Below are 13,116 nucleotides of genomic sequence, written 5' to 3'. Positions count from 1 at the left end.
ACAAGTAAGAAAAATCATTAGGGAATTACCAAAAAAGAAAGGTACAGAAGAAGGAATAACTAGCGATATATTAAAAACGGTATTTTGTGTCATAGAAGAGGAATATTGTGATATAATAAATAAGTCATTGAGTGAGGGTTGTTTCTTGAAAGAGTGGAAAACATCCACGATAATTCCAATTCCAAAAGTAGAAAAACCTAAGAGGGCAAGTGATTATAGGCCTATTAATATATTACCAATATATGAAAAAGTATTAGAGATAATAGTTAAAAAGCAAATTGAGGTCTACCTAGAAAGTAATAACATTATAACGGAACATCCGTCGGGCTTTAGGAAAAATTATTCGTGTGAAACAGCAATTCAAACAGTTATAGATGAATGGAAATTGATTATTAGTGAGAGACAAATAGTAGGAGTTATTTTTGTAGATCTTAAACGGGCTTTCGAGACAATTGATAGAGGAAGATTATTAGAGAAATTATACCAGTATGGTATTACAGGAACAGTTCTAGAATGGTTTAGGTCGTACTTAAAAGATAGAATGCAACAAGTTCAATTTAATGATAGATGGTCTAAGATACTGATTACGGAATACGGAGTGCCACAGGGTTCGGTATTGGGCCCATTGTTGTTTATAATATATATGAATGATATTGTTAACGTTTGCTCGGAGGTGTGTAATATAAAAATGTTTGCGGACGATACCTTGATATATGTAACAGGTGAGAGTAGTGCGGAGGTAGAGAGAAAATTGAATATTGCATTTAACATAGTGGAGGAATGGATGAATATTAATAAACTGAAGATGAATGCGGAGAAAACAAAATATATGTTAATTAGAGGTATAAGGAAAGAATTGAGAGGCAATACTATTGTGAGATGTTTGGATGGAAATGAGATTGAGCGCGTAGAAATAATAAAGTACTTGGGCATAATTATTGATGATAGACTTAGATTCAGCGGTCACTGTGATTACATGCTAAAGAAAATAGGGAAGAAAATAAGTTTTTTAAATAGAATAGGTAACTTTATCTCGGTTTACACTAGATGTACGATATACAAGACAATTATAGCACCTCACTTTGAGTATTGTGCGACGCTACTATAGATATGGGAGATACACAGTTAAGTAGGCTCCAAATAGCGCAAAATAGAGCTATGAGAGTCAAATTGCAATGTGACAGACGTACCAAAGTTAAATGTATGCACCAAGCGTTGCAATTTATGACCATAAGACAAAGGCTGTATTACAATATGTGCATGTTTATTTTTAAGTTCTTAATAATATGATGCCGGAGGCAATTTAGTAATAGACTTAGAATAGTAGAGGGAGAACGCGAAACTAGGCAGACAGGGGATATTGTTATTAAATTTCGAAAAACAAGAAGCGCGCAAAAAAGTTTATTTTACGAGGGTGTGTTAATGTACAACGCATTACCATCCGAAGTTAAACATTGTAATCGTTTAGAAATGTTTAAACGAATGCTAAAAGAGTTTGTTTTTAATGATGTAGCATAAAATTGTATATATATGTATTGAAAATAGCTGAGAAAGCTAATAAAAGATCAATTAATCAATCAATCAATCAATCCCTCTCTCCCTCTCTCTCTCTCTCTCCCTCTCTCCCTCTCTCTCTCTCTCCCTCTCTCTTCTCTCTCTCTCTCTCTCTCTCTCTCTCTCTCTCTCTCTCTCTCTCTCTCTTTCTCTCTCTCTCTCTCTCTCTCTCCCCCTCTCTCCCTCTCTCCCTCTCTTCCTCTTCCCCCCCCCTCTCTCTCTCTCTCTCTCTCTGGAGGCTGTTCTTCCTTGGTTGTCTAATTTACCGCATTCTCAATCATCAGTCTCCCTCTTATCTAAGCGAACTCTTCATTCCTCTTGATCCTTCATTAAGAAGATCTAATCACACATTGACATCATCACATATTTTTCACATTCTTAGTCATAGAACTACTTCTTATCGTAATTCCTTTCATTTATCTGCGATTTATTTCTGGCATTCTCTTCCGGACAACATTGTTTCCGCTCCCTCACTAGCATCTTTCAAGACTCTCCTTCGATCATTTCTATTAGTATCGGAGTCAGCATGATCTCTGCTGTACCATTGAGGTACGCCTGTTTGCTGTTATTTTTATTTTTTTATTTTATTTTTATTTTTATTTTTATTTTTATTTCTACATTTATTTGTACTTTATTTACTTTTTTTCGCCATTTCACGCTTACTCTTGATCTTGGTCTTGCTTATGACTCGTCCTTCTTTGCGTTATACTGTTTCAGTCTTACAATTAGTTTTAAATTTAGTTTTTAGTTAGGTTAGATTAGATTAAGTTAATACTTCTGTATTCTTTGTAGCGTTTCATTATTCTGCGTTTTACCTACTTTTTGTTCTTGATGTTTATCTTTACTCCTTGTAACTTATACTTTGCCCTTTAGCCTATGCTTGGGCATAATAAATATATGTATCTATCTATCTATCTATCTCTCTCTCTCTCTCTCTCTCTCTCTCTCTCTCTCTCTCTCGTTCCGACCTCTGTAAAAGTATTAGATTGTATACCGCATGGATACGTGCGTTTATTAAGATTGAAAGTATTGCTAAGTGAGATTCGAGTTTTCTTTCCTACTGGATATCAATCCTATCGCCGTATGGGAAGTGGCTAGAACCATTAAATCATGCAAGCATTGTCCACGTGCCAGTGGACACGATACAAGTAAAAATATTACTTTATATGGATTAAACTGCAGCATTCTAAAATATTACGCAACTAAAGAAATAACGCAATACTACTTCTAGCACGAGGTTATTATTTTATTTTCCCACTAATTAGATGATGAATCTCATTTATTATTATACATGAATAAATTCGGATTTTTTATGCTTATTAATTTTTGTCCTTACAAAATTTTCAAAATTTTGCAAAAAGAGTAGAGATAGTGGGTGTTAGACGTTAATTCTTTGCGCGTACTCAATTTCTCCTATTAAAGGAGAGAAATTCTTGCATACGTATAATTTTGCTGGTTTGTAAAGATGTAAATTTATTTAGACCGCAGCGGATGGCGATGTGCCGCACGAACCACGGCTAGTCAAATTACATAAATTTTCTTTATAATACAATGATTAATAGACTTATCCAATTTGGGATTTCTCCGTGTCACATAACTTATAACTTATAATGCGATTGCTCGGTAGCGGCTCAGAATATATTAGACTTGTTTATTCAAACGATATTCGACACATACTGACTTCAATGATTGGTAAATTCCTTGCGAAAATTCTCCCACCCTGTTGGGAAATAGCGCGCTGCTCGCACGTACATAGCGCGTGATCTCAAAGGTCGCAGTTAATAGTTTAAATCTTAACAGTGAGTAAATTACGAAATTTGGAATATACCATTGTAAGGAGTATAAAATACCATACCTAAAACTTTTGTATAAAACATTTTTCATAAATTTTATATTTTTAAAGGTAATTGCCAAAAACGAAAAAATGTGTTATTTTCGAAGGGTCATTCAACTTTTGAACGTCGAGATACACAGTAAAAAAATATGGGTCTAATATTTTTTATGCTCTACAACATATTCAAAGCTCATTAAAATTGATGAGGGACATTTCCGACTGTTGTTCCTTGTAAATTAAGTTACAATTACGGATAAAAAAAATGAAATTACAATTACTGAAATAGAACAATTTTGTAACTTTGTTTCAAATAATGAATTATTTCCAACTATGTATATATGTTATAACGACTAACATCATTTTAACATCGATAAATACTTGCACTTTAATATTTTACAAAATTCTCGTAGACAACTTTGAAACTCATATAAAAATCGACGTTGCATTTAACATGTTAATAATGCGTATTGCAAATTTTTATAACTATTTTTTTAATTTTTTATATTTTTTTGTATATATCTCACAGATTGTTTGAATTGTTAAACACCTTAATTATGCAAATATATTATATTGCATATAATGTATTGTAATATTTTTAAAAAAGATATCGTACTGTTGTTGCAATGTTGCAGCAACGTTTTGCAACATTTTCATAACGTTGTAATCTTGCAATAAAATTTTTATAATGTTTCTGCAATCTTTCTGTGTTATGCAGGGTCATTCAGAACAACATTCGGTTCGTAAAATGACGCATTCCTGATGCAATTCTAAGACGATTTTTCCTTTACCAAAATTTTATTTGAAGCGTAGTTTTTGAGTTATAAGCCAAAATAATTAACAAATTACGCGTCAAGTACAGAAGGCAGGCAGGGGCGGCGCGCCACGAGCGTAACGCGGGCGCGGCTGACTATCCGCGTCACCTGACGTATGATTACCACAGCCTAAGTCGCTAACTATTTTATCTTATAACATAAAATTATGCTTTAAATAACATTTGGTAAAGAAAAGATTGTCTTGGAATTATGTTAGGAATACGCGTTTCTTAACCCATTACTTCCCAAGCGGACATTTTATAGTCGATTGGTTTTCGGCTCAGAAAAGTGATGAGATCACATGAAAACTTAAAACAAAATATGCTCTTCTACGTAGAAAGAGTTGCTCTTTCAGATTCCGAGGTCAAAATTTCAAAATTTTCTATTGGAAATTAAATATGGTGGCTCAAAGTTGATATAAATTTTTTCATCGACTATTGACTTTTTATAGTAGAAAACTTCGAAAAATTTTGTCCATGACTGTTGTAAACGATTGAAGTGACGGAGTTTGCCTCTTTAAAGTATAAACTATGATTATTAATTGATTTTTCTAAGTAGTTCAAGATGGTGGATGCAATATGACGTCTAAATACATGGAAATTATATTTTATTGTGATATGTAAATGAGCAGTCATTTCTCACGTTTTCGAGGTCGCTGAGTACGAATCTTTGGTCAATTAGTCATTTTTCAAAATGGCGGATACAATATGGCGTCAGAATACACGAAAATTAGATTTTGTTGCAAACTATGTGTATCATATTACATCTGCCTTTCGAAAGATATAAATCAAACTCAAGATTCGTATTCAGCGACCTCAAAAACATATACAATCAGTACCCACGCACATAGTTTACAGTAAAATATGATTTTTGTGTATTCTAATGCCATATTGTATCCGCTATTTTGAAAAATTAAAAACCCAAAATTTGTTCTCAGCGGTCTCACAAATACATAAAATAAGTACTCGGAGGCATAGTTTTTAATAAAGTATAATTTTTATGGCATATTGTATCCGCCATTTTGAAAAATGAGTAATTGACCAAAGATTCGTACTCAGCGACCTCGAAATGTGAGAAATGACTATTCACACACATATATCGCAATAAAATAAGATTTCCATGTATTTGGACGCCATACTGCATTCACCATCTTGAACTACTTGAACTACTTAAAAAAATTAATTAATAATTATAGTTTACACTGTAAAGAGGCAAACTCCGTCACTTCAATTGTTTACAACAGTCATGGACAAAATTTTTCGAAGTTTTCTACTATAAAAAGTCAATACTCGATGAAAAAATTTATATTAACTTTGAGCCGCCATATTTAATTTCCAATAGAAAATTTTGAAAATTTGATCCCGAAATCTGAAAAAACAACTCTTTTTACGTAGAAGAGCATTTTGTTTTAAGTTTTCATATAATCTCATTACTTTTCTGAGTCGAAAACCAATCGACTATAAAATGTCCGTTTGGGAAGTAATGGGTTAAAATCACTGTAACAACCAAAAGTTATTCTGGATCGCCGGCCGTCGGACGCTGCAACCAGCTGATTGCTACACGCGACGTGTGTATGCCGTGTTTGTGTAAAAGAAAGAGAGAGAGAAAGAGAGAGAGAGAGAGAGAGAGAGAGAGAGAGAGAGAGAGAGAGAGAGAGAGTGAGAGAGAGAGAGAGAGAAGGGGGGGGGAGACGTTTATACACACGCACGCATACACACACACTCTCTCTCTCTCTCTCTCTCTCTCTCTCTCTCTCTCTCTCTCTCTCTCTCTCTCTCTCTCTCTCTCTCTCTCTCTCTCTCTCCCTCTCCCTCTCCCTCTCCCTCTCCCTCTCCCTCTCCCTCTCCCTCTCCCTCTCTCTCTCTCTCTCTCTCCCCCTTTTACACAAACACGGCATACACGTCGCGTGTAGCAATCAGCTGATTGCAGCGTCCGACGGCCGGCGATCCGGAACAACTTTTGGTTGTTACAGTGATTTTAAGAAACGCGTATTCCTAACATAATTCCAAGACAATCTTTTAATTCTTTTCCAAAATTTTATTTAAAGCATAATTTTATGTTATAAGATAAAATAGTTAGCGACTTACGCGGTGGTCACCCGTCAGCTGACGCGGATAGTCAGCCGCGCCCGCGTTACGCTCGTGGCGCGCCGCCTCTGCCTGCCTTCTGTACTCGACGCGTAATTCGTTACCTATTTTGGCTTATAACTCAAAAACTACGCTTCAAATAAAATTTTGGTAAAGGAAAAATTGTCTTAGAATTGCATCAGGAATGCGTCATTTTACGGACCGAATGTTGTTCTGAATGACCCTGTATAAGTAGCCTTATTATCATTATTATTATTATCATTATTTACATAGTTATAATGTGGTGATGTGTTCCCGGTGGCGGTGGATGTTATTGGGGAATTCTTGAATCATCGTAGCCTCTTTCAATTCAGCTCGCGAGGTAATTGATCCACTATTATTACAAGATTATCCATCACTACCACTACTACCGGGAGGACTTACTACGGTCAGAACACCAAGTACGTTTTATTTTTTTCTCTACGGCATCAGTAAATTTTAAGAAATTATATAACTTTGATTAGTGGACACGACACCTGATTAACTCACATAAATTTTAATTTTGTTTTCAGAGTGTGACCAAAAATTTGTAAGCACTCCAGATGGACCGTTGAACGGAACCTTTCACGCACCGACGTTAATCAATCCTGAAGGAGATCCACGACAGTGTGTTTACACATTTCTTGCGGGACCGCGTCAGCGTGTTGAATTGATTTTCACCTCATTCGGCCTCCGAGGAAAACCGCCAGAGTAAGTTTTTTTCTTCATTATTGTATGTAATTTAATTCGCTTGTTGTCGTCTGCAGACTGATTATGTGTTTTCTTTTGTGATCGACAATATACAGTACAGACAATATATATTAGTGTTTTATTCTAATTCTCTAAGGAAATATCTCAAAATATAGAAGATATGAAAAAACATTTTCTACAAATATTTTATGACTTTGAGAAAATATAAAGTGATTCTAATGAATTTACATATGATAATCATTTAAAGATCACATCTGAAAGTCCTCTTCTATTTCTTAAATGAAATCTTCCGTCCATTTTTTATTGCATTTTTTGTAGGATATTTCGAAAGCTTTCTACAATATTATAATAAAATATTTTTGACAGTCACATGCGATTTCTGTGGTCGCCCAATTTGATGTTAAATAATCTGGAGACAGAATGACTACGCAAGTTCAAATTTGAATTTAACATTTTTTACAGAGCAACATTTTCGCAATTTTGCTGAGAAATGATTTAATACTCACAATATTTAATAATTATCACCCTTGATTAAAATTCATGTCTAAAATTGAATCTTAAAATAATTCTACATAATCAAATAATTTCATAACTCTTTTGGGTACAACGTTTTTGGACACAATTAGAAAGAATAATAAATTAACAAACTGATACAGAAAACTGACGTTCTCAAGACGGTAAGTTAATTTCTATTCTAATCACCAACTAAGATATAAGATAAATACAATTATTAACCTCGTTGATTGAGCAATTATGCTTTCTAATGCAAAGTTCCATATAACTTCATTGAAAGTTCATTGAAATAGTTAAAAACATCCTCACAAATAATTATTTTCGGTAAAAGTTAATTAATAAACACATAAACATTAAGATAAAAGATGATGAGCTTAAGGGAATGCTAAAGTGCCCGTCAAACTTGATCGGAGTAACTTAATCGATAATGTAGAGTCATTCGTGCATTCCTGGGCCAATTTGACAATAATTAGACAGTACAGATAAGTTTTAAATGCATACCAGTTAAATTTTTGATCGAATAGGCATAACTAGACAAATTTTGTACATGGAAACGTCTAAATTATTCTGGTATTAATATAAAATGTCTAGTAATCCATTTAGATTTTGCCAGAAATTGTCGCAAAAATACTGCGTTATGTCCAAATCTCCAGATTATTTAATATATTTGGATAAAATCCATCTAGATTTAATCTAAGATTTATCCAGAAAATCAGTGTCTATTCTTTATTAAAATTTTTTTAAAACTAGTCAAAGTATTTAACAATTCAAGGCAGCAATTTGTCTAAATTATTTCTAAGATTTATTCAACCCTGACGAGCTATAGTGGCAAAAATTCGACAATATGGACAAATGCTAGATGTATATTTCAAACAAATTTTTTATCAAATAGACATAACAAGCCAGATTTTGTACATCTAAACCTCCAGATATAGTCCGGAATTAATATAAAATGTCTGGTACGCCGTCTAAACTTTCAGGAGTTGTTGCCAAAAAACTGCCGGGATTATGATCAAGTCTAGTCTTAATTATTTAATGTATTTGAATGAAATCTATCTAGATTTAGTCGTTACCGATTTTATTGTAGATAATTTTCCACGATGCTGATTGTTTTTCTCGCAGCACTTACTTCGCGTTGCGAGAATAACTATCATTGCGATTGAATTTTGACAACTGTCAAATTGTGACAATGTTGACTGTCATTGCAGAATTAGCAAATGATAATTTGTATAGATGGTTATCTATATAATTATCGCAATTTATTTTCAAGAAATAAAAAATATGCTATGTGTACATACATCAACTTTAAAAATTTGTATGTAATTTCCTTTTTGTAAAAATTTAATTTTTATCAGTTTTATATGCAAAATAGAATTTGACATTTTAGTACAATAACTATTTGTATAAGTACGGTCTGCAAATTTTTAATTATATAGAATAAAGAAACACGTTAAAAAATGTTTTAAACATTTTTAATAAAGAATAATATTTTTTATACTCTCAGTTTTGTTTTTGTTTTTAATTAGTATTGTTATTAAATACCCTCTTTTACATCTCTAACTGATTAGAGCAGCTTCGAAATTTTTGAAGTATTAGCTTATAAAAGATAGAAGTCGTAACATTAAATTTTATAATTTTAGGATGTAAGTAATATTAATTCATATAAAAAATTGTTTAAATGTATATTTTTGTATGCATATTTTTTTCTGGCACGCAGTGGATCTGCTGTGGGAGAATTACCTGCGTAAGTATTTATAATTTGTATTTATAAGTATTAATAAATTATGCTAAATTAACTAACCAAGATACTTTTTATACAGCACAGAAAAATTGCAGAAACGATACAATGCCCACATTTATAAATATTGCAATAATAATGTTGTAGCAATATCATAATAGAAAATATATATCTAATAATACTTTGTAATACTGTGATAATTATTTTTAATTAATTTGCATGAATCAAAAAGTATTGGAAATTAAAAAAGTAAATTATTGTATACAGGGTGTCCCAACGCACATGGGTCAATGCTTGTAAAAAGGAAAAAGGGATCGAGATGAACATAAAAATCCAATATTGTCTTTGGTTAGGTTTCGGGTTAGGTCCATCAATAATCGAGGTATTAATTTTTTGAATTATGCGAATAAGAGCGCGCCGAGGGAAGAGCTCGATCCGCTCGAGCCATAGCACGGAAAAAATCTATCGTGAATGTATGATAAGCTTTTATTATTTACTGTTCACAATTACGATAGAAATTAATTAGATTATTTGCAGATTCCATACGTTAATATTTCGATTACTTGCAGACCTAACCCAAGACAATATTAGACTTTTGTATTTATCTCGATCTCTTTTATCTTTTTACGAGCATTGACCCATGTACGTTGGGACACCCTGTATAAATAAATTTGAAATCTGCTGTTGTTAACAAAATATTGTTATTAGAGTTCGGTAATGTCTTTTTAAAATTAAAGTTAACGGCTATAATAAGACATTAACTCTTTAACGTAGATTAATTTTATAAAACTTATACAAACTTAGATATTTAATGTAATTTAATTATGTTAAAAGTTGCACGAATAAAAAACTAACTCAGTTAAAAATTGCTTTAAAATTAAATTAAATTAATAATTAATAAAAGTAATTATAGGACTCTACAATTTTAAAAATATTAAAAGAATAAATTGCCAATTAGCCGGTAATAAGTGTAATTGTGCATACAAATCTAACGTTGGATAATAAACGCAGTTGAATAAAAATTACAATTATGTAATGTAAACGCAATAAAAATGTACATTAGTCCGCATATGTTTTGATTCATATTTCGAGTCCTCTTCAATGCTATCATCGCAAATATAAGGAAGTTAAACATTTATGTTGAATGCTCGGACCAGAATATAAAACCGTGAGACATTTAAGATCAACTTTAATCCGGAAACAACAGTTAACTGAACACATTAAGTCGATAACCAAGTCAATTAAAAACACTATACCGTAACAATTCAAAAAAGATTTAATAAATTTCAACTTACAAAAAAACCAGAGTGGATTAAACTTAAACCGTTACGTTGTGTATACTCTGACTGACTCTTTGTTGGTGTCGAAAAACAGAGTGAAGTGAAACAAAGTATTCCGCAATATAAAAAAAGCGTCAGAATCAGAGAAGTCGTAGTGAACGAAAGCAGTAAATGAAAGAAAAAGGGGAATCACAAGCGTATTAGTTGATAAAATCATTGAATAAATCAAATTGAGTAAATCTGTATTGAATATTAAGACCTCTTATTTGTATTTTTACAAACTTAATTTTTTAGATCTGACATTGATTACTACTGTGATCAAAAAATAAGGTACATTTTTCATTTAAACTTTGCGAGTACTATAAAATCATGAAATTATTTTTTTATGGGTTGGTAGTACTGTCTTTGACATCTATGCAGAGTTTCATGTCAATATATTCAATTGCTGCAGAACTACACGTGTTTTTGTAAACACACAAAAGTGAGTTTTTCGATTTTTACTATGTCTGATTTTTTTGAGCAAAGAATTTGCATTAAATTTTGTAGAATGAATATTCTGCCGCGGAAACATTGAGGATGTTACAAGGCCTTTGGTAATAAGGCTATGTCGCAAAAAAATGTTTACAAGTAGTATAAAGATTTGAAAGAAGGCCGAGAACGAGTTCAAGACGAACAGCGCCCCGGACCATCATTTACCAATGAAAGCCACGTCAAGGAAATTAAAAATTTGGTGCTCAAAAATCGTCGATTGACAATTAGAGACCTTGCTGATGCTGCGGGCATTTCATTTGGATCAACTCAAATCATTTTAAAAGATGTTTTGTGCCTCAAACGCGTCAAATCTCGATTGGTTCTAAAAACACTCAATTTCGTCGTATATTGACATGAAACTCTGCATAAATGTCAAAGACAGTACTACCACAAAAAAATAATTTCATGATTTTATAGTACCCGCGAAATTTAAATGAAAAATTTACCTTATTTTTTTATCACAGTAGTAAAACATCCAATAAGCTTATACACGATTGGTACCATATACTCACCTTTTCAGGGAAGTATTTAAATTTTTATTTTTGGATTATTTTTAATTTTGGACAAAGAAGGACTATCTAAGAGATTGACCTGTGAGATGATCCACGTAAAAAGACAAACAAAAGGTCTTAAAATGCAATGCGACACAGATTTACTCAATTCCGCACTACAACTTCTCTAATTTCTGACACTTTGTCTACACTGTGGAATATCTCGTTTCACTTCACTCAGTTTTTCAACCAACAAAGTCAGAGCTCTCATACATACACAATGTAACGGTTTAAGTTTAATCCAATCTGGTTTTTTTGTAAGTAAAAACTTATTAAGCCTTTTTTTAATTGCTATGGTATAGTGTTTTAATTAACTTATTTGGTGACTGTATACTTCCGTATAGGTCGGACCCTCGATTTTTTTTTCAACTACGTATTTTTACGTTTCTTGGCGCGCTGATTATGAATATGATAGTGAAAATTGGCGCAAATTTGATTTTCATGGCGAAAACCATAAAAAAACCATAAAAATTATGGTTTTTTTTATTCATTTCCGTAAATAATGGGAATTTTAAAAAATACTTCAAATAAAAGTTGTAGCTCTCATCGAAACACATATTTTATGTTGTATTGATTTTGCCATAAAGACACAACAGTTTTTGAGAAAATCAACATTAAATGTTCAAAACTTTATATAAGTCATTTAACACAATTCGAGTTTTATTAGTTAATTTTATTAGTTAAATCGGAAGGAGGTGCGGGGGAGGGATATAATATTCTCCTGCATTCCATCCACGCGTTTTCTGTGCAACATAGGTTTGCGTCTTTCCACGCGAAGCGAGATTCTGCCAAACTCTTCCCTTGCTTACAGAGCAAAACGACGTCCACGCTTGTATTGTACCACATGGGTTTGCGACTTTAGATTTGAAATTGTGGTTAAATTAATGACTTAAAACTGATTGGGTTAGGGTTAGGAAAAAATATGGAGGGTGTGCAAGAGGAGGAGCAGAAGCCCTCTCCGCCCACGCGTAACGAGGGCCACTCACTGTCTTTATTAACCTCTTCAATATTTTAGTTCTTTGGAGTAGTTTATTTGGGGTAGTTTGATTAAGCATTAAAATTAATTAATAAAACTCGATGTGTGTTAGGTGAGTTATATGAAGTTTTGTACATTTAATGTCGTTTTTCTCAAAATCTATTGTCTTTATGACAAATATCAATAAAACATGAAATGTGTACTTCGATAAGATCTACAATTTTTATTTGAAGTATTTTTAGAAATTCCCATTATTTACGGAAATAAATAGAAAAAAACATGATTTTTATGGTTTTTTTATGGTCTCTGTCATGAAAATCAAATTTGCGCTAATTTTCACTATTATATTCGTAATCAGCGTGCCAAAATGCGTAAAAATACGTAGTTGAAAAAAAAATCAGAGGTCCGACTTATACGGAAATTTTCCCTATTTGGTAATCAACTTAATGTTTTCAAGCAATGTAATTATTACGTTTGATCTGACTGGCTTCAAATATATTTAACAAATAGC

General features: G+C 32.5%; 1 protein-coding gene across 12 annotated transcripts in view; it reads left to right on the top strand.

Annotated features, from left to right (window-relative positions):
* Positions 1-13,116, top strand: part of LOC105831069 (cubilin) — a 644,426-nt gene that overhangs the window by 145,519 nt on the left and 485,791 nt on the right. For 10 of the 12 annotated variants that reach the window (XR_004964459.1, XR_004964460.1, XR_004964461.1 and 7 more), the window contains 3 exons: positions 6,626-6,727; positions 6,839-7,016; positions 9,247-9,273. Coding sequence is in view for 9 of the 12 variants with exons in the window: in XM_036291394.1 (XP_036147287.1) it covers positions 6,626-6,727; positions 6,839-7,016; positions 9,247-9,273 (307 nt within the window). In the remaining 3 variants the exon portion in view is untranslated. The remainder of the gene's footprint in view (positions 1-6,625; positions 6,728-6,838; positions 7,017-9,246; positions 9,274-13,116) is intronic. The other 2 variants (XM_036291396.1, XM_036291395.1) reach the window with 2 other exon arrangements.

Source organism: Monomorium pharaonis, chromosome 8 (assembly GCF_013373865.1).
Source record: "Monomorium pharaonis isolate MP-MQ-018 chromosome 8, ASM1337386v2, whole genome shotgun sequence".
Lineage (NCBI taxonomy): Eukaryota > Metazoa > Arthropoda > Insecta > Hymenoptera > Formicidae > Monomorium > Monomorium pharaonis.
Note: the sequence above shows the minus strand (reverse complement) of the source record. Positions and strands in the feature narration are given on the sequence as shown.